Source organism: Candoia aspera, chromosome 3 (assembly GCF_035149785.1).
Source record: "Candoia aspera isolate rCanAsp1 chromosome 3, rCanAsp1.hap2, whole genome shotgun sequence".
NCBI lineage: Eukaryota > Metazoa > Chordata > Lepidosauria > Squamata > Boidae > Candoia > Candoia aspera.
In genome coordinates, this window is record NC_086155.1 from 83,745,436 (window position 1) to 83,773,348 (window position 27,913).

The window sequence follows — 27,913 nt, forward strand, 5'->3', positions numbered from 1 at the left end:
ATCGCCGATTGGCTTTTATTCTTGTTATCTCGCAGAATAAGAGGGAGAGGCGATTGGTGCGTGCAAGAGTTTTGCATTCGCTCGAAATCGGCGCCCGCTTCGGATCAGGAGCAGCTCGCGCGCGAATCCTCAAGGTGACCACGCCGACGCGGCCCGAGCATTTCCCCGGAGGCTGCCGAGCTGCCACGGTGCAGCGGGCTCGCGAGTGCGGCAGACGTGGTTGCTTCTCGGTTTGTCTCCCCCGCTCCCCTTCCCCTCCCTTCCAGCTTGTACGGTCTGCGCGTCTCCTTTCCTTCGGCCGCCGCCGCGATGATGCTATTGATTTCTGCTTCCCACGCGCTGCCCTCTCGCTGGCAGACCCCATCTTGAGATCACTGAAGGGGGAGCGAAGGCTTATCGCCGCTGCTGCTGGAGGACGAGAGCGCGCGCGCGCCCTGACTTCTTCTTTCCCTTGCTGTGCATCTCCGACAGGCTCATGGTGAGGATCAGGGCTCTCCTCTTCTGGGCTCTGGTGTACAGCTACTGTGGTCTTTGCGCCTGCATCGAGCTGCTGAAACTTTTGTGGAGCCTCGGCACCAGGCCAGGCAAGACCTTCCAGTGGCTAATCCGAGAGAACCCGCCGGGATGTCTCAGTGACCCCTCCCTGGGCACTCACTGCTATGTCAGGATCAAGGTAATAACAACAGCAATAATTATAATAGGCTTTCTGGAGGGAACCCGACTTTTGCTTGTAAAGGCAAATGGACAGTCTTGATCTCCACTTTCTCCAACGCAAGAGCTAGGCAGAGCGTGACCAGAGGCTGCTGCGCTGCGTTTTTTGCCTTCTCCTTCGTTCCTTGTCTCCCAGCTCTTTCGCTGCCGCTAAAAAAAATCAGCACGGAAGGTAGGCTGCAAACAACCAATGAATGGAGGAGAGGAGAGTTCGCTCTGTCATGGACTGATGTGTGCTGCGCGTGTGTTAAGAATCTCTCCCATTACATGCATGGCGAAAATCCTGGGGGAGGGAGAAGAAAGGTTGGGCCACGAGGCTGCAGACAGCAATCCGTGTATGAATCCAGCAGCGGGAACGCACCGAAATGTTGGGTTCTCTCGTAGGTTTTATGGACTGCATGACTACTGTATTCACCTGTGCCTGGTTTTGATGAGCTGAAACCAGAGACTTTCCATAGCTCACCAGAATGACCCCTTCAGCATTTGTAGGGAAACTAGACATGCAAATAGTCTGGCTGGTGTTCTGTTTTTCATTGGTTAAAATGTCTTTTTCTTTCTTTTCTTTCTCTCTCTCTCTCTCTCTCTCTTTCTTTCTTTTAAAGGGAATTTAGCCCACCAAAGGACTTAAGCAAGGTATTCAAGGAAGTTGAGATGATTTGCAAATATATTTATGCAGCTTTTCCAGAGGTACTTTGTAACTAGTCTTAGGACCTGATTAAAGAACTAATGCAGAATTTGCCTCTCACTATATGGGCTGAGTTGTAGTACAATATTGTCCATTTATAATATGTAAGAAAGGTGTGTTGTTTTTTTAATGAAAACTGGTGTGGTTAATTCTTCTGCTTGCCATTGATTACATTTTTCCAGCACATAGAGAGCTGAAGTCACATAATCTCTGGCTAAATTTTAGGAAGCTCATTACAATGCTTAAGTCAAAGGTCACCTTTACTTTGTCTTGTTTTGTAATCCCACACAGCTTCACTAGCAACATCTCTTCTAAACACACTAAAACTACCCATGCTAGTGTCATCAGCTCAGATACTGATGAAGTTAGGTGACGATGATTACTTCCCATCTCCACTCACAGATAATAGGAAAATCATTAACCACTGTCATTACCCCATCAGCATCATCATATTGTCAACATCATATATCCAATCAACAACATCATTTCATGTTTAAAAAAGTCTAATCACAATAGCTTTTCCCTAGGAGCTGCAGTAGAACATAGAAATGATATGATCTGGCCTATTTGTTATATACAGTCATAAACTGTAAAAGACTAACAGTAGTTGGCAGATAGAGATAATCAGGTTCCAGAAGTAGGATTCTATCTTCCATGCTACAGTACTTGTGTGGCTGAGTCGGCATGACACACAGCATTACAAACTGGCCAACTACATTTTATTTTAGTGTGTTATGCAATTCCAGTTGTATACTTAGTCAGTGCTTCTGTGTCTCATTTAAACCCAGCAAACTGAGCTGAGTTAATCATTGATGTATATTGTGTGCTAATGGCTTTAGAATGGAATGAGCTACATAAAGCATGGCTTTTTCAGGCTGAATGTTTTCAAGGATTCCTTTCAATCATTATTTAAAATTATATATGTGACTGCCTCAGGAAAAGAGACAGATCAGAGTTACAGCCTTTTAGTTTTCAGAAATGGGGGAATCAGTCATTTCTTTGTTCTGCGTTATACAGTATAATCTGCTTTCTGTGATTAGTTGGCTACCAGTAATCAATTCAAGAGGCATCTCCATCTTCAGACTGAGTCAAAACAGTAGCCTTAAGGACAGTTGGCCACATCTGGTCTTATTTGAGGACTGTTTGTCACTTCCCCCATCCCTTGCTTTTTCTACCACTTCTAAAAAACTTTTATCACTTGCATTTTTTTGTGACAATTTCTTTGGCACCTTAGGACTAAAGAAGTTGCTGAAATGACAGGCCATTTGAAGAACCCTTATTGGATCAGGACAGATACCTTGTTCAGGATTCTGTTCCCTGCAACAATCAGTAGATGCCAAGGACAAGCCTGCAAGCAGGGCTGAGTTGTTTCCCATCACATGTGTCTGGTAAATGTTGAGTGGGTAGTTTTGTGTGCAGTTTTCAGTAAAAGCTTAATTGCAGCAGCAATGACCACCTGTTAAATACCTTGCACACTAATTATTCAACCTAAAAAACCACCAAAAGTGAGCACTGTACCAATGTGCTTAACTGCTTCTCTAATATTGTTAAATTTCTTCTGAGCAAATAAATTAGCAATATATAATAAAACAGTATGTGATTTAAAAAATAAGGCACTGCAAATACATCTAATTGCACTAGACATCCAACCTCCTAGTGAATTCAGTGTAAGAGCCCTTAATAAAAATGGATATAAAGTCATAGAGACTATCAGTCACTAAAGAGAAAATTTCTATATGGAAAGGCTATATATTTTAGATTTCTATGAAGACTATAAAACCACAGAAAGCTGGTCTGAACCCCTGAACAAAAAATTATTTTCATTTAACATCTTTTTCAAGCAACTGAAAAATTGGGTTTATTACAGTGGTAGTTTTACAGCAGTGGGTCATGTCACTTATTCTAAGTGCAACATCCTACATAAAACAACTTGCATGGTGATGTTTTAGTGCAGCCCTTGCAGTCAGAAAAGTTCTAGATTAAAAGAAATAGTGCCTTTTCAATATGTCTTTGTACGTTTATCTTTTTAGTTAGCTTTTTAAATACAAGGTAAATCCCTTTCAAAAAATATACAGAATCATCTGTGGACACGACAGAGAGTAGACGTGAACCATCAGAAGCCAACCACTCAACTGCATCTACTGCCACATGGTGTGGCCAGTTGGCTGAAATAGTCTCCTTACACTTAACTGTTGAGAAGAATTTCATAGAGTCACAGAAGGTAAGGGATTTTGGAAATCATTAGTCCAATCCCTGCCAGTGCAGGAATTCACTACTATAGCATCCCTGACAGACAGCTGTCCATGTCTCCAGCACAGGAGTGTTTCCCAATCCCAAGCAATTTGTTCCATTGCTGATCAGCTCTTACCATTAGGAACTTTTTCTGATGTCCAATCAAAATCAACTTACCTGTTACGTAAACCTATTGTTTTTTGTTCTGTGTTCCATGTGACTGTTCTTCAAATATTTGAAGAAAGCTATCAAATCTCTTGCAGTTTTTTTTCTTTTCCAAGCTAAACATATCCTAAGCTTCCAATTGTTCCATATAACATTTTCCTTCCAGGCCCTTAATGTCTTAGTTGTTCTCCTCCTCTGATGTTCTGATGTTAGCATGAAATGAGTAGAAGCTCTTAAGATAGTTGTTAATAGACAAGAATCCACAGTGCCTGGTTGGTGCCTTATCAGCAGCGAGCTTGTTTGTTTGTTTGAACTGAAAGAGTATGAAAAATAATGTGCAAGCTGACTGAGGCAGCAGCTCATTGAGCATCTCTATGGCCCATAAAAAGCATCCAGAGAAGCTGTTGTGTTTGTCCACGGCAGCAGATTGTGGTATCTTAACGTAGTGACACTTTGATTTCAAGGGACCTTTGATGAAATGGACTACATTTCTGTCCTGACATCCCCCTGAAATAATGGACAGATGCATCTGAAGAAGTCCGGATGAGGTAGCTCAATTTACCTTGATTTTACATTAAGCTCTCATCATTCATAGCTATTGATATCCCTTGCGTAATGACACCATTGCACAAATGATGCCAATTATATCCTTCCGGTCAATGTAGTGTAACTGGGTAACTCCCATCATGATGTCACTATGCAAAGGACATAAATAGCTGCAAATGATGTCATTTGCGATTCAATGGACGTTCAGGAGAAATGGGGATCTCCTCTCCCCAACTGGGGTGTTCCATCAAGGTTTCTCCACATATTTATTATGGCATAACTGCTGGTGGTCTACAGCTCACTTCATCAGATGCTGTACCTGGAATGTTACCCTGATTGAAACAGTGACATTGGGAGAAATGAACTTCGGCATATAGAGGCCATGGTAACTCTTATTAACAGCAGCAATTCACAAAACAATTTTGGAGTAGTAACCCAGGTTCACTGTACTTACCTTGTCAGGTTCTTCAGGCAACCAGTACCAACAAGTTTTCTGCAGATGTTTCAGCCGATGTTTCTGCGAGGCTTCCTCGGTGCAATAGTTCAGAAGGAGAGTTTGCCTTGTAGTATTTGTAGGGAAGTAGATTGGTGATTGGAGGTTTTCTGGGAGGTGTCAGATCAGTTGGATTTTGGGAGTGGTGTTGCCTCCATTTTGCTTGGTCCTCCTCGTTTGTTTGTTCTGGGTGCTTTGGGTCAGGCGCCTGACAGCGTGGCAGACAACCTTGCATTTATGTGGTAACAAATACACGTCGAATGGATTCGGATCTCATGTTAAGCGGTGGTTTATGTAACCAAGATTTTATTTATTTATGCATGCATGCATGCATGGCATTTAGATCCTGCCTTCCCTGTGGAAGCTCAAGGCAAATTGTATGAGAACCTCCCCCATTCTTTTCCCCCCAACAACCCTGTGAGAAGGATGGGTCTAAGAAAGAAACTGGCCCAAAGTAAACCCATGAGCACCATGGCTGAGTGGAGACTTAAACTAGGATTTCCCCAGCCTAAGTCCACAGTGGTTTATAAAACACACTAAGAACCTCATTTGCAGTCCCCTGGCATCCCAAGGTTATATTTGATCACAAAATGGCTGATTTTCAGTAACACCATTTTTGTGGGACTTTTCCCCCTCTCTAAAATAAGGGTGGAAAGGGGAGTAGGAGGCATTTGTGAGGCAAAGTACCACTATTTTTATCCTTAAAATCCTGCAAACCCTCAAAAACAGCACAAAATCATGCTGCTGAAATGTGGCCATTTTACTGCTGAATTTCATTGACGGAATGCTGTTTTCTTCCCCTTAATCCCTATTCCCTCTTCCAGTGTGCAATCATGTGTTGATATTCATTATTGTATTATTTGAACTTTGGGGAAATTTTGGATATTGGTTTGCACCTGCATGCTGCTCAGAGTCACACATTGAGGCGGTTTGTAAATGCTGTAAAATAAATAAGGGTGCATATGTGTAGATGAGCAGATGTAAGGATGGGGTATACAAGCCAGAATAACCAAATTTCTGGTGAAATAAGTGACAACCCACAAAACCCTGATTCTATAGGAAATATGTCAGTCTTTTTGGTGCCACAAACCTTTTTGTTGCCTTTGGGAGGCCAGTACAATGACTGTTGCTTTTGCAGCATCCTACTGAATACTTAATCACAGATGCATTTAATTTTGCAGAATCATCTTTACAGAATGCTAGAGGGCAGTGTTTGCAAAATATTGCTATTCGTACCAATTAGCTCTCTTTTTCACATACTGCTTTTGCAATCTGCCATTTCTATTTAAACCAGTTCCTTTAATCTGATTATTTCATTGGTACAAAGTCACAATAAAGCAGTCAACCCTGGAACGGGCTTCTGCTCCTCTCCTCCACTCTCTGGAGGTACTTTGATGCATTTCTACAAGAGCCTAGTTGTGGGACTAGCACTAGTGCTCATTAAACTAGTACCTGTGGTAAACTAGTAACTACCCAAGATGCGGTAGAGACAGCTATGTCACTCCAGTGTTCTCTGTATTATAAATATCTATGTGCATTTGCATCTGTATGAGCTATCATGTACATGAAAGGGGAGAATCAGTAAATCGTTTAAGAATGTACCTGCTTAGAGTAACAATAAATTAATACCAGATAGTGCAGCCCAGACTAAACACACACACACACACACGACTGAGAACCAGGAAAAAAAAGTACATTTATAGTCTTAATGATGCAGGAAAGGCTCGGTCCATTTGTGTGCTACTTGATTACTCGTAGTGCAAATCTAGCTTTTTTTTCCTTTGTCCATGAATATAGACTATAAATGTTAAATCATAACCTGTCTTCTCTTCCATTTTCAGGATTCTGGGTTGAGATTCCACTATGTAGCTGCTGGAGAGAGGGGTAAACCTCTTATGCTGCTTCTTCATGGCTTTCCAGAATTCTGGTAAACTCCCTGGTTCCTTTCTTTACTCTAATTGATATGACTTGCATTTCTACTTTTATCTATTGGATCAATAATCCTATTTTCAACTGAGGGTCCTGCTCCATTGAATAACTGAAAAACAACACCCGCCCACCCCACTGCTGTTTATCTAACCAAATTAATGGCATGAAATGCCTCTAGTCACACCATTAATATAAATAGCACTGTTATGTTGTTTCAGCACACCTTTGTACTGACAATATTAAAATAATTTATAAAGTTAAAAGGACATACAGTAATCATAGGGAAATCACAACATAAAATACTTCTGCTAAAAACACAGTATTTGTGCAGTTACTAGATTTTGTTTAGAAGTTCCCATTACTGAAATTACAAGATGAAATAATTACCTCTTAAGAGGATATAATGCTGGAAGAAATTCTTCATTTTTAGAATCAAATTAGTTACGCAACAGCAACCTGTGTATGTAAAATGATTTAGAAGCCCATGTTCTAAATTTAGGGCAAGCTAAATAACCAGCAAGCGTGGAGAAGATGTGAAGATAAATATTAGCTGCTTATTGTTGCTTATAAATATCCTATAATATACATACAAAGAGAGCAATAGAATTAGTCCTAAGCTCAGTTCATATGTAACACATAGGAAGTAAGGTAAGGGTAAGGGTTTCCCTTGACGTAAAGTCCAGTCGTGTCCGACTCTAGGGGGCGGTGCTCATCTCCGTTTCAAAGCCTTGGAGCCGGCGTTGTCCATAGGACACTTCCGGGTCATGTGGCCAGCATGACTCACGGAACGCCGTTACCTTCCCGCCGAAGCGGTACCAATTAATCTACTCACATTTGCATGTTTTTGAACTGCTTGGTGTGCAGAAGCTGGGACGAGCAACGGGAGCTCACCCCGCCGCGCGGTTTCGAACCGCCGACCTTCCGATCGACAGCTCAGTGGTTTAACCCGCAGCGCCACCGCGTCCCTATATAGGGAGTAGGGTTGTGCAAATCCTTCAAAAACAGGTGCTTCAGAATCTGTGGGAGCCTGCATGAAGCAACTTATTCTGAACTTTTAAAGCAACGGTGTCTTTTCCCAGGCTCACATGCTCCTTTGGAAGCTGCTTCTCACTGTCTCTAGACATATGCACATACTCAACCACCTGACTTCACTGTGAAAAAAACCTGCAGCTCCATGGGAATAATCAAGAGCAATTCCAAAGCAGTCACACTGCTCCTGAAACAAGTCTTTTGGAGGATATGCACAGTTCTAATATGAGGTGTCTTAGCAGTACTTATGTAGGTGATACATTAGGATCATCAGCTGAGGCCCTTCTCTAGGAGGGCCCCAAGTTAGAAGTATGTTATTCAGTTCCAAAGAAGGGGGAGTTTTCCACTGGTGTGCCTCCATTATGGAATATTCTTCCTCAAGAATTCTCTTGACATCTATATTTGAATATTGCTTTACTGCCTTATACTTACATTTGCATTAGGGTATGAATTTTTGATGAGATGAAAGCCAGCATGGAACTATTTTAGATACATAAACAAATGAAAGAATAAAACCAGGCTGAGAGAAAGCTCTTGGCTCAGTTTCTCAGTATCTTGCTGGGGAGAATGTTTCTCAGACCTGGGTGTGTCTGGGGGAACCCCATTTTTTGGAAATTTTTCTGATGCTGTTTATGTTTGATCCAGACTGAGACTTAAGGCAAGTAGCTTACTATATGGCATTTGGATTTCCAGCAGTGGTCATGCCACTGGGAAAAACATACGACTTCAGTATAAATTTGTCTGCTGTATATCAAGCTTTGCACTGACAAATATATTGATAATATGCTGATGTACAAGATGCTAATATTGGGCATCAGTTGATTTCCGGAAATAACACCCTTGGGTATTCATAGTACAACAATTTCTCCTTGAGAAAACCAAGACATTTCTAAAGGATATTTCTAGAATGTTCTTCTATTCACCATGGTAACCAAGAGAATAACTATTTGAACACATAAATTATGTGTTCCCTCAAGTGTCCAGCATTTGCTAGAATATGAATCTATAACCACACAAAGAGCAGAATCAGATTCCAGTCACATCTTCAGAGTGGATCTACTGTGGCTAGGAAGGTGCCAGAAATCCCAAAGTTCATCAGCCTGGCTACATCTTCCACTCATGGGCTTAGGATTTCTTGGGCTGTTGCATGATGCAATGCGAGTATAAAGAACATCTGTGGGTGGTATGTGGGATGTTGTCCTCTTGTTAAATATAAATAGATTTTAGCTAGTCAAGAGATTGGGATAGGATATTCTGAATTTACCAGTGTGATAAATAAGAAATAATAGTTATTTATCCTGTAACAAAGAGTTTTGCATAAACTATTCCATACATTGCATGAGTATAGAGGAATATACGCTACCCAGTACTATCCTTAGGGTACAATATTATATACAGAAAATTAAGCAAATTGTGAGAGATAGGCAAGATGATTTGCAGATTTCTTATATATTTGTATATATAAAGGAACCTTTTTTATCTGTGCTACTCCTATAGCCTGTTTAATTGTGATTATACTGCCAAACTTTTGACAGCAAATCATTTTTCTTCCAATTAGGCCATTACATTACTACTTTGCCTGCCTGCCTGCCTTGCCCAAAAAATTAAAAAAAAATTGTTCAATCCAATTCTAAATTATGTATAGTAATTCATTGACAATGGATTCTGATAAGCAATTATTATGTTCTTCGTTTAATCCATTTGGGAATGTACCTACCCAGAAAGATAGGTTTTCAAATCAGTTTTGTCCCATAGTACAAATGTTGGAGAAGATCATTGTGAAGATTCCTAAACATAGAGATCATCTTTAGAATCCCAGATCCCCTGTACTTCCAATAAAATGCTAAATATACATTTTATGTTTTGCATATGAATAATCTCCATGCAGTTACCATATCTATAAAGATAGGTGTTATTCTTTCTCTCTCCCCTTTGCACTTGTATTCCTTAATACTGGATTTCAGTAAACTGCTATGTGTCATGTTCACTGTTTCAGTGTGCACTGTACATCATAACGTTTCACATGCCATGGTGCTGATGCGCGTTTCTGTTTGGGAGGGAGCTGCTGTGAAACCTTGTGCCAAGCTCTGTATCTATGTTCATTTCAATGGAATGTGTTTGGGTTATGTGCTCTGTTCAAGGACTTTTCCCACGGACCATCAGGAGCCGTTAGGAGCACCTGGGATTGTGAGCTTGGGAAGATTCTACGGGGGGAGGGATCTCAGTTGCACTGAGGGTTTTTAGTTTGCATTTGGCGCGCTTTTTTCATTCTCAGCTTTCTTTGTGATCCTGCATACTATTCTTAAATAAATCAGATATCTTTGTGATCCTGCTCATGAGTCTGATGGTGTTCTAGAATAGGCAACCGTTACACTATGCAGATGAAAGACACTGAAATCATAGTTTGCACACAAAAGAGCCCAGAGATAGGAAAGACTATTGCCTTGAATTTGGTTACCACTAATGGTAAAATTAGACAGCTGCAAAGAGCTAAATGCACCAATGAACTTAGTATCAGTCAGATATAGGTATAGGTATACTGTATGTAAATCAGAGTTAAACAACAGTGTTTTCTGGGTATTGCATATCTCTCACTAGGCCATGCTGGCTGGGGATTATGGAAGCTTTAGCCAAAAATATCTAGAGGCACCTAATTGTAAAAGCCTGATGTCAACTATTATTAAACACAATAGCATTTATTGCACATACTGTATTTATCACCTGTGAGAATTGTTTTAATCTTTCCATGTTGTGTGTGCCTTCAAGTCAGTGTAGACTCCTGGTGACTGCCTGGACTCTGCATTTCTTAACAAGATTTCAGACGTGGTTTCTCCTTTCCTCCTCCTCAGGGCTGAGAGAGAGGGACTAGCTCAAGGTCACCCAGATGGTTTTGTGCCTAAAGCAGGACTAGAACTCACGGTCTCCCGCTTTCTACCCTGGTGCCTTCACCACTACACCAAACTGACTCTTTCTTTCCATGTTACCCAATCATAATAAATTATGGCCTCTTTCCCAAACTGACTTCCGACAATGCATTAAGTAGTTAATAAATATTGCAAATAAATAATTATGTAATGCATTGACCTTTTGTTTTTGCAATTCATTTCTCATTAGATTTTCTGTTGTGTAATAAGAGTTTTCCCCAAGTATACAGGTGATAGAAACCCTCCAACTGCTGATCTTCATAGAATTGGAAGGGCACAGTACACTGAGGCATTTAGATTCAGTCCAAAAATCAAATCAGTCTCCAACTGAACCCACACAGTAAAAAGGAGTTCTTTTCTGGGTGATTGATTTCACTCCGACTGCTAGGAGGTTTTTCCATAACATTCAGTCAGTAATTGCCTTCATTGTTAATGGGCAGCTGATATCGACTGAGTAAGGTTGAATAAATATTAATAAAATCTCAGAAGATTTGTGCTGAAGTTAATTTGTTTCACATTGATTGCAGTGTGTGAATATGTTACTCTGTCTTTTGTTTTCCTTCTGAAAAATAATCCTTTTCCCAACAGAATGCTCTTGTGGCCTAATTTTTCTGGCCCAGATATTTCCTTTCTATGCATTGTTGTTGGTTTTGAAAAGAAGAAAGATAAAGAAGACAGCTGTCTTTGCATCTTATGGCTGTCTCAAGATGCCCAGGGCTACTAAAAGCCATTAATATCTCAGCACTTAGTCCTCTTCCTATATTTATTCTCAGAGATTTCATGAGAATAGTTTGTGGATAGGGAACTACTAGTCTACAAAGGATCTCCTTCAAAAGGAGTAACAATTCTAGCTGAATACATCTCCCTTAATTACGTCTGACTATGGAATTACACAAAAGTGACTGGAAGGTGAACCATTGTACCTGAGCCTTCAATGACAGTGTTAAAACTGCCAGAATGAAGTAATGTCTGTTGGATGATTAAATACTGCATCGTTGTAATATTTATTTTGTATCCAGGGAAGTACATCTGCACTTAGTGCTAGATCAACCAACCCTGCTAAAATAAATAAAAATAAATAAAAGCCCTGTGAAAGCTGCTTTGATCAACTTAAAAGTTCTCTTTTTTGTCACCAAATTGGTTTCAGGATGTTTCTCTCTGCTGTTCCAATTAGGAATATGTATGCATCGCAAGCTAGAGAGAAATTTTTAGATATTAGAATTAATGGATTAATGTTGTGCATAATCAGGTCATGGTGATTTATTCAACAAGACATAGTTTTAAAATTTTGGTGTAGTTTATGTATGAAATGAACCATTATTTCATCACATTCAGCTAAACATGAGTGACAATCATTCGTGAAAAGCATCAAGTAATTCAGGTATCTACAGTTCGATTTTGTCTTTGATCTTAGGTAAAGGTAAAGGTTTCCCTTGACGTAAAGTCCAGTCGTGTCCGACTCTAGGGGGTGGTGCTCATCTCCGTTTCTAAGCCTTGGAGCTGGCGTCCATAGGACACTTCCGGGTCATGTGGCCAGCATGACTCACGGAACGCTGTTACCTTCCCGCCGAAGCGGTACCAATTAATCTACTCACATTTGCATGTTTTTGAACTGCTAGGTGAGCAGGAGCTGGGACTAGCAACGGGAGCTCACCCCGCCGCGCGGTTTCGAACCGCCGACCTTCCGATCGGCAGCTCAGCGGTTTAACCCGCAGCGCCACCGCGTCCCGTTGTCTTTGACCTTACTGGGGTTTTATATCTTCTAAATCTCATTTACTAGTGCAAATATTCCTATTGTCTTCACTTTTATTGTTTCATATTGTGCTTCCTGTATGAATTGTTTTTGCAAAGGCAGTCAGAACAGCTTATAAATATTATGAAGCAAAACTTTCTTCTTCTTTACTAGGTACTCTTGGCGACATCAGATGCGAGAATTCAAGAGTGAATATCGAGTTGTGGCCTTGGATTTGAGAGGTTATGGAGAAACAGATGCTCCTGCCCACCGAGAGAATTACAAACTAGATTGTCTGATTACAGATATAAAGGATATCTTGGAGTCTCTTGGTATGTGAATAGCAGCCATGCTGCCCAATTTATAATAATCCTGGAAAAGAGAGTAGCTAGATGATAATATATTTCCTTTAACAAAGTCCTTTTCAAGGTGATTGTTGATGTGCACGTATATAGCATATATTGTTTTCTCACTGTAAGTTTAGTTCACACAATTTTTTGTTTCTTTTTTTCTGTTTTTAAAATCTGAGGGTTGTTTGGCCATTTAACTGATTTTATACATCCAGTGCTCACATGCCAATGCTTTAATGGGTGTGGAATGGTCCTTCCAGACAAGAGAGCTCCAGAGCTTCATGGAAGAGAACCACTCATGCTGTGAACTAGATAATCCTGATGCAGACTGAAGAGGTGGACAATTTTATTTTCCTTGCGATTTGCTGTCTTCTGGCTTTAGCACTTTGGGCTGAGGGAAAAAGAGGAATAGGCAAATATCCCCTCATTACCTCTTCCCACTATGGGGAAGTTCTGCTGGATGAAGCCTCCCCCCCACAAAGGTCATATTTTATGCAAATTAATCTCTTTTTAGCCAAAAACAAAAAGAGTTGGAATGCATTTGCTAATTGGAATGCAGATAAGGGAAAATACCTGTAACACAATAATTACATTTATTTAGGGTTAAAATCTAATTTAGTGCAATCTCACTTTAGGATAGCATTCTCAGTGGGCACATTCATATACTTAGTAAATCGTAAGTTTAGTGTGATATGACTGTTCTGATATGCTTGCTACACAGCTATCAAACTACCCATGACAATTCCTCCCACCCAATAAAATGTAACCTGGAACATTTCTCCAAATTCTACAATTATGGTAATGTTCAGTTGGTACACAAATACATGCCCATCATGTTATTTTCTTTCAGGATAAGCAACATTATAAAAAGTACAGAAAAAGAGTGAGAAATAGTTGTTTGAGGGCAGGAAATACGAGAAAACATAAGGAAACCAACTAAGGCTAAAAAAAAATAAAGGTTCGTCTTCACATGCTGCTAACCATGGCGTGGAGATGGCCTGCTCTTTTTAAAAGTCGTATTTGCATGGTTACCTTTGATTTATTCCTAGCCTACCACAGAGGCAACTTAATTTGATATTTAGCTGTTCTGCATTTAAAGTAATGTTTTCCTCCTCCTCCTGATATATATCTTGCCATATACGTGATCTACAATGCTTCATTGATATTGTTGCTGATGACATGGCCAAGGGCTGGGATTTGCCCAGCTCCTATTGATCATTTGAGGCTTAGGGACCTCTGCCACCCATAATCTGCTTTGGTCAATTGAAATTTTCACATAATAATATTTTAGTAGGATAGGTAAGGTATAGACTAGATTATCAGCCTTAACTGTACTTGTGCACATGCAAAATTTCCTCTTAATTTTAAGAGAAGTAGTAGTCAGTTTTGACATGTTTTGACCAGGATTCGACAAGTCCAACCGAAGTCCAGTTTTACCCCAGTATGCTCATGCTATTTTATGCAAGTGAGGGTCCCTAATTTAAGGACTATCGTTGAAGCCAACATACTGTTGCCCACAACCTACCAGCTAAGAAGCACATGCAGTGTACTGACACACACAGAACATTTTACTGAGATAATAATAGTTTAAGGCACACGTTTAATGCCTGAGTAATTCCTAATATCTTTAACTGTTAAGTCAGCAGACCTGAATCCATGGTAGGTAATAATTTTGCAGATTTTTAAAAAATGTCATTAATAAAATACTAAAATATATTTCTTTTAAAAAATTATAATTAAATATCACCACAAACATGCCAGAACTATACTTACAGCCCCATAAAATAAATGGCTCTGGCATACTTTGATACATTTAATCAAATAAGGGCATTTTTTTTAATCATATGAAAATAGTTGTATCCAGACTAATTATCAATTTTTGCTACTTGAAAGTTCACATTTCTGTTGGTCTAACGAAATCACTGAGCTGTGCTTAAGGAGTGGTGGCACTGAGCTAAGCAAAGCAGAGGCAGGACAGAAACAATATAGGACAGGATAGTTGGAGGCAGACTAAGAAAGGAATGGTGACATAAGTAGTCTTAATGTACTACCACCTCAGCTTGAAACAGTTATCATGCACTATTTCTTGAATTAATAACATTCAAGGTCCTATAAAAAACTAGGCAAAATATAATTGCCCAAATAATATAAAATGTTGCAGTGCGTTGTAAATTAATATACTTTAGTGATCATATTTGTATTACTGTTTAACCAATATGCAAAGAATAATCTGAAACAGACTTTTTTCTTACTGAATTAGATCATGATTAAATCAGTGGGTTACATCTGATAAGATGTGAGTAAATTTTTGGATCTAATTAATATTACTTCAATCTTTTCTACTTTTTTTTTTTTGCAAACCATTTTTAAAACTTGCTGGTAAAGCAGGATTATAAATATTCTCTGACTGCAGAGGAAGGAAGTAGAAATTTCAGGCACATTAAAAAACTTACTTGAAATTTCCCACCTTGTTCTTGCTATGTTGTCAGCTACAATTCTTGAAAAGGTTTATTAATAGATCACCTGAGACTGGTGTTGTAAATCATTTGCCAAGGTGGAAAAATGTGAGATACTGTTTGCAAGTATACTGCAAAATCCACTGTCATTTCCTTTGATGTGATAATTTATTTGGGTGTAACTGTTGATAAACATCTGTCAAAAATCTATTTTTAAATAACAGGATACAGCAAGTGTGTGCTGATTGGTCACGACTGGGGTGGAATGATTGCCTGGCTAGTTGCTATTTGTTACCCAGAAATGGTGACAAAGCTTATCGTTGTTAATTTTCCACATCCCTCTGTTTTTACAGGTGAGTTTAGAGGATAAGCTGCAGCATTTCTCATATATATATACACATATACATACACACACACACACACACACACACACACGTGAGATTCATTTTCATGTGCAGCATAAGATGCGCAGTACAAATATTTTGAAAAAAATTGCAATTTGTATTTGGCCATCACCATTTATATATGTCCTACACTTAAATTGGGGGGCTGGAAGAATGACTGGGTCAAAGTCATTAGTCCAGAGGTGTGTAGGGATTTGAAGCTGTATCTGCCTGGTCCTAACACAACCATAAACAGGAATTTATTTGGTTTAGCAAACTGGAGCAAAATAAACAGGACTACTAACAGCAACCTGGCAAAATTTCTCTGGCTGAGCACACACTTGTACTGTACATACTGTTTTCTCCCATAATTGCTTGAATGTTCTGAAAAACTGACAAAGACCCTGTCTACCTGGAAAAGATACAGAAATGTATGATACTTTAGTTTCTTCAGAATATGTTTGCTGCTTCCTGATTGGTGAAAAAGGTGAAAGGTCTACTGTGCAAGCACCGAGTCATGTCTGACCCTTTGGGGGGATGCCACTTTTGCAACCTTTTCTTGGCAGACTATAGTGGGGTGGTTTGCCATTGTCTTCCCCAGTCGTCACCTTCCCCAGCAAGCCGGGTACTCATTTTACCGACCTCAGAAGCAGGCCCGCAACTAGGGTCTGTGTCACCTGGGCAAACATGGATTCCACACCCATTTTGGCACCCCCCCCCCAGCAGTCATTTTGGCAGCCCCCAGCATGGTGCCCAGGGCACATGCCCCACTTGCCCCCCCCCCCAGTTGTGGCCCTGCTCAGAAGGATGGAAGGCTGAGTCGACTTGAGCTGGCTACCCAAGAACCCAGCTTCCGCTGGGATCGAACTCGGGTCATGGGGAGAGTTTCGGTTGCAGTACTGCTGCCTACCACTCTGCACCACACAAGCCTGTGGCATAGTGAGCCCGTATGGGCTTCCTGATTAGTAGCTATGTATTTGTGTATATGTACAGTATAAATATTCAACTATGTGTGTGGGAGGGCGAGTATAAATGCACTGAAAAATGTTCTTCCCTGCAGATGTGCCAAGACTAGTTCCCAGAATACTGATGGGGAATTTTGGGAACTGTCACCCAAACACATCCAGAAGGCACCAGATCAGGGAAAGTTATTTTAGGGCCTGTGAATCCTATCACCAACTTCGGGTTCTCACTGATCTCACAGGGTGGTGGTTGTAGGGAAAATAGGAGACAAGAGTATTAGGTATGTTTGCTGCCTTGAATTGAGTATGTGTCTGTGTGTGTGTGTGTGTTATATTTATATGTATATATAAATAAAAGCGGGATAAAAATCTAATCATCCTAATCATCTATCATCTACATGGCTTCATTGTTTACTGTTTTCTCATTCCTTCTCCCAGTTTGCTATCATAATCTGTCTTTCCCAGCTTTGATGCCTTTCAGTAATCTTCAGCTCCAAAATTCATAGTCATGGTGACACAGTCTGAAAAATTCTGGACTTGAAGCTCATGTATCTGAAAGGGTCTCCCAGTTGGGGAAGTCTGGTTAAAATGTTGGACCTCTTAGCTATTCTTTTTCCATTCATAGGAATATCTATAGAACCCAACTATAGAACTTAGTTCCTGAGGGATGTGGTATGTCACACATCTCCCTATCTCTCAAATGGCAAATCTTTTCCAGATGAAATTGCAATCTCTTACTTTTTTTTCCAACTCCACATACAGTAATGTTGAAAACAAATTATGGAAAGGCACTTGGGACTCTGTCCATCTATCCTTCAGCAGGATGACTCTGAAAACTGAACAGCAGGACCAAGTTTGGTATAATGAGCAGTTAGCAAAATAAATATTGAGTGCAAAAATGGTACAGATCCAGCTTGGGGATGTAAGGAAAAATGTTCCAGAAAAAAATTCTCCAATGCTTCCCTGTGAGAGAGGTATTTGGGCAGCAGTTGAGATTGGTTAAACAAAATAAGAATTCATATTTCTCTCCCAACCGTTTTTGATCTTCCTATTTCCTCATCACCTTTATCTTCACTATCAGTTCCTTAAAAAGGTCCTGCACAGGATCTCAGTGTGCTAAATTAAAGCACATTTCAGCTCTTGTTTCCCTAAGAAGAAAGGCATTTGATGTATGAGTCAGGGATGCAATCTTGGAAATAGTAAGAATAAACTGCACTGAATATAATTGGATTTGTATCTTGTTAAATATGCACAGAATTGAGCTGTTCACATTAAGAACTCCTAGTTATAAAAGATGATTAGAATTGAACATAATACAAAGACAGTCGATTCTCATTTTAACTCATGTTTTTCTTTTTAAGAATACATTCTATGGCATCCATCACAAATGATTAAATCTGCCAACTACTATTTCTTCCAAATGCCATGGTTTCCTGAACTTACGTTTACAATAAATGATTTTAAGGTGAGTATGCATAAAGAATGGGTTACATGCACTATTGAAGGAAAAACATGCAGGTATGAAAGGTATGCTTTTAATATTTAACATTCATTAGCATATTCAAGTTAAAATGCACACATTAAACATTCTTTTTGTGGCATGTGGGTATGAATTATACGCAAGAAGCTGAGTTTGCTGTTCTTTTATTTGAGAGTAAGTAAGATTAAACTCAGTAGCCTGTACTCAGTCTGTCCTCTAGATTACTACAGTATGTTCTACATGAGTCTCCCACTGAAGGTGGGGGTGCTGCAGGCAGGCGCTCCAGAGTGCAGGCGGGCAAAAAAGCAGTGGGAGCAACTTCTGACTTCTTGCTGGCTTCCTGTAATGATTGCCTACTCTAATAGACTCAGACTCACAAGCAGGGACTTAATGATATCTGATTTATTAAAGAATAGTATGCAAATACAGAGAAAGCTGAGAATGAGTAAAAGCACGCCAAATACAAACTAAAAACCCTCGGCTCAAACGTAATCCCTCCCCTCGCCCTGCCGTTGCAAACTCCCCCCCCCCCAGGTGCTGGTAACCGTTTCTGCTGATGTCCTGGGAAGGGAACCTTGAACACACGAGATAACCCAAACACATTCCAATCCAGATGCTAACATATAACAATCCCACGAGATGGAATCCTCCTCCCCTCCCAGATGAAACACGCATCAGCCAAATGACATGCGAAACGTTACGATGTACTGGCAACATTGGAACGGTGAACATGACATACCGCCCCCCCAAAAATATTAAGGAGCAGGTTTCATAGGATAAGCTAGATGAAAGCGTCTAACTAAAACAGGAGATTGAACATCACAGGCAGACACCCACTCAGGGTGGGGAACGTGTTTCCACCGAATGAGGTACTGCAGGGTGCCACGAAGTCTGCGAGAATCAAGGACCTCCTTCACCTCAAAATGTTGCTGTCCGTCAATCATGATTGGAGCAGGAGGTGGGGGTTGCGGATACCAATGATCGGAGTGGTTGACAGGCTTGAGCAAGCTGCAATGAAAAACAGGATGTAAATGTTTCAGATTGTGTGGCAAATCCAGTTTAAACGTGACAGGGTTCACAACTCCCACAATGGGAAAAGGACCAACAAACTTAGGAGCCAACTTCTTCGAGGGCTGAGGGAATTTAATGAACTTGGTGGAAAGGTAGACCTTATCACCAACTTTAAAAGCAGGTTGAAGGGCTCGTCGCTTATCGGCGTGCAGGTTATAGGCAGATTGGGCATCAGCCAACGCCTGTTGAATCACTGGCCACGAATCAGCCAGATGAGCAGCCCAATCAGAAGCAGAGCAGGGCTGTGTGGAGGGTTGAGGCAAGTCAGGAATGGGAACAAAGTCCCGGCCAAACACAGTACGGAAAGGGGTGTGCCCCGTGCTCTGATGGATGGCGTTGTTATAAGCCACCTCAGCAAAAGGCAGCAGATCAACCCAATTGTCCTGCTGATAGTTGACAAATGCCCGCAAAAATTGCTCCAGGGTCGAATTAAGAGCCTCCGTAGATCCGTCAGTCTCCGGATGCGACACAGTGGACAACGCCTGCTTGGTGCCCACCAGCTTCAAAAATGCCCTCCAAAATTGGGAAGTAAACTGTGTTCCGCGGTCCGTGATCAAGTGGGAGGGGCTCCCATGAATCCGGTAGATGTGGATTAGAAAAAGGCGGGCCAATTGCTGCGCAGACGGAATGGAAGCACATGGAATGAAATGGGCTTGCTTAGAAAAGTAGTCCTTCACCACCCAAATCACAGTCTTTCTCTGACTAGGAGGAAAATCCACAATGAAATCCATGGAAACCTCCTCCCAAGGACAGGAGGGGCTGGCCACCGGCTGCAGTAGCCCTTGCGGTTTGCCCCCCTTCCGTTTAGACATGGCACAGACAGGACAAGAAGCAACATAACTTTTTACATCACGTCTCAATGTGGGCCACCAGAATTGGTGGCGCACCAGGTGTAAGGTTTTGACAAACCACAAATGACCAGCCACTTTATCATCATGAGACCTAATCAAAATTTCCCTTCGCAAACTGTCAGGGACATAGAGGCGGTTTTGCTTCCAAGCGAAGCTTCTGTCAAATGTAACATTGTCTCTATTCGCTTGCAACCAAGTGTCAGATTTCAGCTCTAGCAGAAACTTGTTTCAATTGCGAGGGAATTGGCGTTCTTCCCCCAGCCGGTGAAACCGACGCTGGGGGCAGCTGTGCACGAGTCTGACTGCGTGTGACAGCTTGCAACCCCAATTGGGGTGCTGTCCACACTGTACCTACAACGTCAGGTGCCTGGACCGAATCCTGGGGCAGGCGGGAAAGCACATCAGCCAGGAAGTTTTTCTTGCCCGGAATGAACTTCAACTTAAAGTCAAAGCGACTGAAAAATTGAGCCCAGCGGATCTGCTTAGGACTGAGCTTACGGGGCGTGCTGAGCGCTTCCAAATTTTTATGGTCAGTCCAAACTTCAAAAGGACATTTAGCCCCCTCTAAGAGGTGGCGCCATGCCTCCAAAGCAGCCTTGACTGCAAAAGCTTCTTTTTCCCAAACATGCCATCGCCTTTCTGTCTCGGAATGTTTCCGGGACAGATACGCACAGGGCTTCAGGCAACTACCAGCATCCGCTTGCAGCGAGAGCGCACCAATTGAGAAATCGGAAGCATCCACTTGAACCACAAAGGGTTTAGTGGGATCGGGGTGTTGAAGAATGGGTTCAGCAGTGAACAGGCTTTTGAGTTTGTCGAAAGCCAACTGGCATTCAGGTGTCCAATTGAGTAATGCCCTCGGGTTCTTCACCTTGCGTGTGTCCCCCAACCCCTTCGTACATAACAAATCAGTGAGAGGCAATGCAATTTCTGCGAACCCCTGGATAAATTGGAGGTAATAGTTGGAAAATCCAAGAAAACTTTGGAGCTGCCTGCGGGTACGCGGGCGCTCCCACCCCAAAATAGCTTGAATCTTCGCAGGATCCATTTCAATGCCCTTGTCAGAGATCCTGTACCCCAGGTAGTCAAGCTGAGTCTGATGAAATTCACACTTAGAAAGTTTAGCATAAAGCTCAGCCTTTCTCAGTTTGCTAAGCACCTGTTTCACCAAGCGCTCATGTTCCTCCTCCGTTTCAGTATAAATCAAAACATCATCCAAATAGACCAGTACACCCTTGAACAAATGTTCATGTAACACTTCATTGATCAATTGCATGAACACTCCTGGTGCCCCCGCCAACCCAAAAGGCAAAACCTTGTACTGAAAAAAACCCAGAGGACAATTGAAAGCAGTCTTCCATTCATCCCCCTCCCGTATGCGGATACGGAAATAGGCTTCCCTCAAATCCTGCTTAGAGAAGATTTTCCCCTTAGCCAGATGTGCTAACATGTCTTTTATTATCAGCAGAGGATATTTGTTTAATATCGAGACCGCATTTAATCCACGGTAATCTGTACAAAGTCTCAATGTCCCATCCTTCTTCGCTCGAAACAAGACGGGGGCACCCACTGGTGAATTTTCTGGTTCAATAAAACCCCTGGCCAAGTTTTTGTCCACAAACTCCCGCAACGCCGCCAGTTCCTTTTGCGTCATGGCATGGATTTTTGGTTTGGGCAGTTGCGCATCAGGGACCAACTCTATCGCACAGTCAGTTTTTCGATGAGGTGGAAGTTGGTCTGCTTCCTTCTCACCAAACACATCCGCAAAGCTTTGGTATTGCTCCGGCAAGCCCTCCAGTGGGGTGACAGCGAAATGCGAGGTTGCTGCCGTCGCCCTCCCCACTGCAGCCTTCGGAGCGTCGTCCTCCCCAGGGGCTTGATAGAAACCATCCCCAAAAGTCAAAGTCCTGTGCACCCAATTTATATATGGGTTTTGTTGGACCAACCAAGGAATCCCCAGAATGACTAAGGGACCCCCCACAGGCGCCACCACAAACAGCAGCCCCTCACGGTGGCTGCCCATTTGCAACGCCACCATGCCCGTGAAATGGGTGACTGGCTTCCCCCCCGCCGTAGAACCATCCAGCTGGGTGAAAATCATGGGACGTTGTAGTGGAAAGCTGGGCAACTCCAAAGGAGCCACCACGTCAGGGTGCATCAAGCAACGCGAACACCCTGAATCGATCAATGCCCAAACTTCAACGGTTCTTGTGCGGGAGCCTAATTTCACTTTAACGGTCAGTGTGAGATAGTTGCCACTCACCGAAATACGTTCGCGCCCCTCCTCCACCACCTGCCCTGAGGCGCTCTTTAAAGCAGGTGGCTGGCGTTTCCTGCCGGCTGGAGTAGATCGGGCTCCCCCTCGCCCCCGAAGTAAGGAATCTCCTCCACTTCAGTTTCAGCCATGGCTGCCTTCATTTTCCTGGTAGAGAGGGAGATTTCCCCGATGGCTTCCCCAGACGATCATCGGTTTTTCCCTTCGGGCACGCCGCCGCTCGGTAACCTTCCTTCCCACATCGGAGGCATTGCCCTTTCACATAGCGGCGCTCCCTCTCCTCTTCCCAGGCACGTTGACCGGACTTTCCAGTGGGCGCAGCAGTGCAGGAACCCTTGCTGAGCCCAGCATATCTCATCACCTTCCTGTGAGCGAAGGTCTCATGGGCATGCTCAGCCTTCCCTGCCAGCTGTATCCATTCATACAGGGTATCTGGGTCATCCCTGCCGAGCGACCACCTCAGGACCTCCGTATTCAGACCGTCCTTAAAAAGTTCTATTAATGTGGATTGGGACCAATCCTCAACCTTCCCAGCCAGAGCCTTAAATTCCAGAGCGTAGTCTGCCACCGATCGTGGCCCCTGGCACAGCTCCCTCAGTGCCCGTTTTGCTCTTTCTTTAGCTAACGGGTCTTCAAAGTGTAGTTTCAACACCCACAGGAATTCTTCGAACTCCTCCAGCTCAGGGGCATCCGATTGACATAACTGCACATACCAATTGGCTGCCCGCCCCTTGAGCCTAGTGGCAATGGCATTAATCTTGGCTCTTTCTGAACGGAAAAACTGCTCCCACTCATCCATATAACTCCTTGCATTGGTAAGGAAGAACGATAGCTTAGTTGGATCTCCATCAAATTTAATGGTAAAGTCCTTAACCCCCACTCTGGGTGGTCCCTTCGCCACAGCTGGGCAGTCGAGCTTTCGTGTAGCTCCCAGGGATCTCCGCTCTCGAGGAGGGGACCTTGAAATCCTCACCCTCGGCGCTCTTGCTCCCTCTCTGTGCCGGGTCCTACTCCTTTCCTCCGGGGAAGTTGGGGTCAAAGAAGGAGTCGAATGCCTAGTACTAGACTCCTCTCTCCTCCTCTCCCGGGGACCCCAGTCCATGGACATCTTTCAAAACATAAATTCTAGTGACTCCAATTTGGCCTCCACCAGTCTTATACGGTCAGGGGTTTGGGAATCCTCCTTTCCCTCTTGCCTTACCACAGTTGGGGAACTCGGGTATCGCTGCTTCCAAGACGTTTTGGACGTCCCTGGTAGGGATCCCTGTGTCTCATCCCATGTGGTCAGCTCGCCTGGCGACTCACCAGTCGGTTCAGGGGCTCTTTTACCTCCAACCTCCTCTTCTCTTAGGCTGGAACTCGACCCCTCTCGAACTTCTGAAAGCTCTTGAGGAGGGACCCTCTCCATTCTTATCACTGTGGAGTCGGGTTCCCCCTCGCTTGATTCCTCACTTTCCGTGGTTTGGGGATTTGGTTTGCTCATCGCTAGCACTTCTCCCTCACAAAATAAATCTGGAAAGGGGCTAACGGTAAATTTTTAGATTCTCAGCTTTATGTAATGATTGCCTACTCTAATAGACTCAGACTCACAAGCAGGGACTTAATGATATCTGATTTATTAAAGAATAGTATGCAAATACAGAGAAAGCTGAGAATGAGTAAAAGCGCGCCAAATACAAACTAAAAACTCTCGGCTCAAATGTAATCCATCCCCTTGCCCTGCCGTTGCAAACTCCCCCCCCAGGTGCTGGTAACCGTTTCTGCTGATGTCCTGGGAAAGGAACCTTGAACACACGAGATAACCCAAACACATTCTAATCCAGCTGCTAACATATAACAATCCCACGAGATGGAATCCTCCTCCCCTCCCAGACGAAACACGCATCAGCCAAATGACATGCGAAACATTATGATGTACTGGCAACATTGGAATGGTGAACGTGACACTTCCCCATTGACTTTGCTTGTGGGAAGCTGGCAGGGAACATCAGAAATCATGATTATGTGACCGCGACTCACTGCGACGTAATTGTAAGCCAAGCACCGAGTGCCTGGCTCACCATCATGTGACCATGGGGATGCTGCAACAGCCAGAACTCCAAGGACTACTTGTAAATTCCCCTTGTTTAGCACCGTCATAACTTTGAACAGTCGCTGAACGAGTGGTCATAACCCGAGGACTACCTGTACTTACAAGAGCTTTAATGTGAAGCTTTAATAACTGCCTGTGAAGCTTCTAATTCTAGTATTGACTGAGAAAACCTTGACAATTTCCTCTGGAGCTGCAGGGCAGGTTTTTTCCCACTGGCAGGAACTCTTGCTTTGTCCTGGTTCCTCCTCACCCATCTCTCCTGGTGGATCCAGGGGACTGTTTTGCCCTTCCTCTACACAATGGGTTTTTTTCTTCACAACAAAACAAATGAGATTAGGTGGAGAGGGCAAACAATATTTGAACTCCCTCTGGCTAACTGGAGAGAACACTACTGGACAACCATAGATTCCATGGCAGCCAATGCTGAAGACTCCTGTAGGCAGCACAAGTGCAATTCTGAGGATTTGGCTTGAAATCAGCTGCTGGGTAGAAATGTCCTTGTTTTTTTTTTTTTTTTTCAAAACCAATATATTTCTGCAAACCTTGAGAGTCTGTTGAACCTGCTGATATCTTTCCCTTATGTGGTTACACTTTGATTGCATTAACACTCAACCATTATTAATTTGGGGCAGCTTTTAATATCTTTTATTTATTTGCTTATATATCGATACAGGTGTTAAAAAACTTCTTTAACAGCCATTCTAGTAGAATTGGAAAGAAAAGCTGTGGGTTAACAGCAGAAGACATTCAAGCTTATCTTTATGTATTTTCCCAACCAGGAGCACTAACTGGTCCTATTAATCACTATCGAAATCTTTTCAGGTCAGTTCCTCTTATTGCATCAAGCTAATACTTCCATGTTATTTTTCATAACTACATTGTTGCCTTCAGGGCTATCTGGATTTACAGTAGATGATACAGATTAATAGCGAATAAAGGCCATAATCATGTGCTATGGACCTTTAGTGCCGCATACTGTGTCACACAGTGGCCAAGTCGGTGCATGTGGGTAATTCACAAGTCTGAACTAAGTATGATAGTCCCTTCCACTGTCAGTTCCAAGCAATCAGTATATTTGTGTATTTACATATCCTGTCATTAACACTGCTATGACATACAGGTAATCCTCATTTAGTGACCACAATTGGGACTGGCAACTTGGTCATTAAGCGAAGTGATCGCTAAGTGAAACCACAACTGTGCTTATGATCTTATGTCAGTTTTCCTTTGCTTTACAGATCTGCAACGGTCATAAATGCAAGGAATGGTCGTAAAGTTACTTTTTCATCACTGAAGTAACTGCAAATGGTCGCTGTACAAGGCAGACACTAAATGAGGACTGCCTGTATATTAAAAGTTGCCATATTTTTTAATAAGGCATTGAACATTATTGTGCATGTGTTTTGAGCAAATCTTTATAGGATTGTGTTATAAATTCCATAGAAGCTTAATGGAATCTTCTTAATGTTACTGATTTCATATACAACTAAGGGCCAAAACACTTGCTGCTAAAAGTAAAAATAATTTTCAGATCATACACTAAATAATTCTAAAATGCAAAGTCCCTGAACCAGATCTATCATATGCATTAACTAGTTCCCTGGGGAGGGATTTGTTTAATTTACAGTACTGTGAGTGTGCAAGTGCTCATCTGCATCCATTTTTGCTACAGATGGAAACTTTCTTCCATGCTTTCAACTGGAGTGATTAATGTGAGTTATAACTAAACTGAACTTTTTCCCTTTTTCCTCATAATTTTTAAAAAAATATTTTCTTTTTAAAGTTGTCTGCCTCTGCAGCATCATGAAGTCACCATGCCTACTCTGTTGGTATGGGGAGAAAAAGATCCTTTTATGGAGGTTGAGATGGCAGAAATTACAAGGATTTATGTAAAAAATCAATTTCGACTTACTGTTCTGTCTGAAGCCAGCCATTGGCTCCAACAAGATCAGCCTGACATCGTGAACAAGTTGATATGGACTTTTCTAAAAGAAGAGTCAAGAAAAAGAGAGTGACGCTTTTGACAACACAACTGAAATGTTAAAAGATCAAAGTTAAATGTGATCAGGGCTACATTAACAGCAAACGTTAGACTGAGCTATGCTAGAGAAAATGTTTTCAATGTACTGTATATATTGATGCCAATGTTCTTACCAGGGTGGTGTAATACTATGTAACGTTAATGTTCGTTTTGACTGTATTGTGTATTTTGCACATGAAACACTTGCCTTAAAATATTTGTGCTTGTACAGTAAGGAACTCATAGAAGGTTGCTTTGTTTTGGTTACTTACTTGCTTTAAGATGTGTGGTGCCTTTTATGAATTTATAATTATCTCAATGCAGGGGTACCAGTTATAAAAGAAATTATTATTGGTAAGATGATCAATTTTCATTCTACTGGTTGGAATTTTTTTAACTATATTTTTATCATTAAAAATGTCAACAGATCTTTTGATCTATTTATAATTTTAGAAGTTTAAAAATGTTGGGGCACACTGGAAATCAATCAGATATAATCATAATAAATTGATTCTTGTGCAGTGGTATAAATTTTAAAAATCTAATGTGTGCACACAGTATTTCAAAAACTATAATAGAAAATGAAGAACTGCAATCATGACTTATGTATCCTAGTCTTGTTCTAATAAACTGCAACTGGCATTGTGCCCTGTATCTTCCTTTTTATTGTGAGATTTCTGTATATATGAGAGAAGAGGTGGACCATTACCAATCCATTAATAATTAACAGGTTTATTTGGTCACTATCACAATTACTAGCTTCTCTAATTTATTGCTACCATTTTTGTCTTTTATTTTTAAAAATAAATGGAAAGATTTCCTGAGATAACCAATTAAGACCAAAAGTCTAAAATGGAATATTCTAGAAACTAAGTCTTAACTAAGTGTGATGACCTTTAGTTGTGTCTACACATCTTTATGACCGGTCTACAAACATGACACATAATGAAAGACTCAGAGACATTTAAATTCCAATGGTATATATCTAGAACAAATTTTGAAGTACTGTTTTTCTCAGAACATTCAAAACTTGTTTGGAACTTAATGCAGAGAGTAGCTAGGCCATCACATAGCTCAGTTCTAAGATAATGGAGGACATATTCATGAATTCATTCTCTAAGAAGTTCAAGACTTCTTAGCTAAAGTGAGGCATTAATCTTTCTGCTGGTGTTGCTGTGAAATCTCGAGTTGAAACTACAGTTGGAACTAACAATAGCTGACAGCTTTTCCCACCCTTGCTACCTCCACCTCTTAGAGATAGGATCACAGCAAGAGACAAGCTCAGTCACCAAACCTTGTAAATGCAAGATTAAAAGTATTCAAAATAGCTTCTGTGTGTCTATTTTTTGCAGTTCACCGGCCTTGCCGTGGTTTTCCTTTGAATAGTTGATCCTCACTGTCTTCGGAGCTAGACAATAGACAAAAGTCCTTTTGAACGTGACTGCTACATTATGTAAGCTTATCATAATGTAGCCATGGATTCTCATACTGGGTAACTTCTATTCCATAGTCACGTTCATCTGGTAT

At 41.7% G+C, this 27,913-nt stretch overlaps 1 protein-coding gene across 1 annotated transcript; it reads left to right on the forward strand.

Annotated features, from left to right (window-relative positions):
- The first annotated feature begins 23 nt into the window (after positions 1 to 23).
- Positions 24 to 27,713, forward strand: EPHX4 (epoxide hydrolase 4). The gene is made up of 7 exons (XM_063298249.1): positions 24 to 673; positions 6,674 to 6,759; positions 12,621 to 12,778; positions 15,477 to 15,605; positions 17,959 to 18,062; positions 25,040 to 25,188; positions 26,150 to 27,713. The coding sequence occupies exons 1-7, from the start codon at positions 476 to 478 to the stop codon at positions 26,379 to 26,381; spliced, it is 1,056 nt and encodes a 351-aa protein (XP_063154319.1). The 5' UTR covers positions 24 to 475; the 3' UTR covers positions 26,382 to 27,713.
- The last annotated feature ends 200 nt before the right edge of the window (positions 27,714 to 27,913 follow it).

What these genes read in the sequence shown, in the direction of transcription:
- EPHX4 (XM_063298249.1), top strand. Translation starts at nt 476, where the DNA reads ATGGTGAGGATCAGGGCTCTCCTCTTCTGGGCTCTGGTGTACAGCTAC. An exon ending in CATGGCTTTCCAGAATTCTG is followed by an intron (nt 6,760 to 12,620) that starts GTAAACTCCCTG and finishes CTTCTTTACTAG; the next exon opens with GTACTCTTGGCGACATCAGA. An exon ending in GGATATCTTGGAGTCTCTTG is followed by an intron (nt 12,779 to 15,476) that starts GTATGTGAATAG and finishes TTTAAATAACAG; the next exon opens with GATACAGCAAGTGTGTGCTG.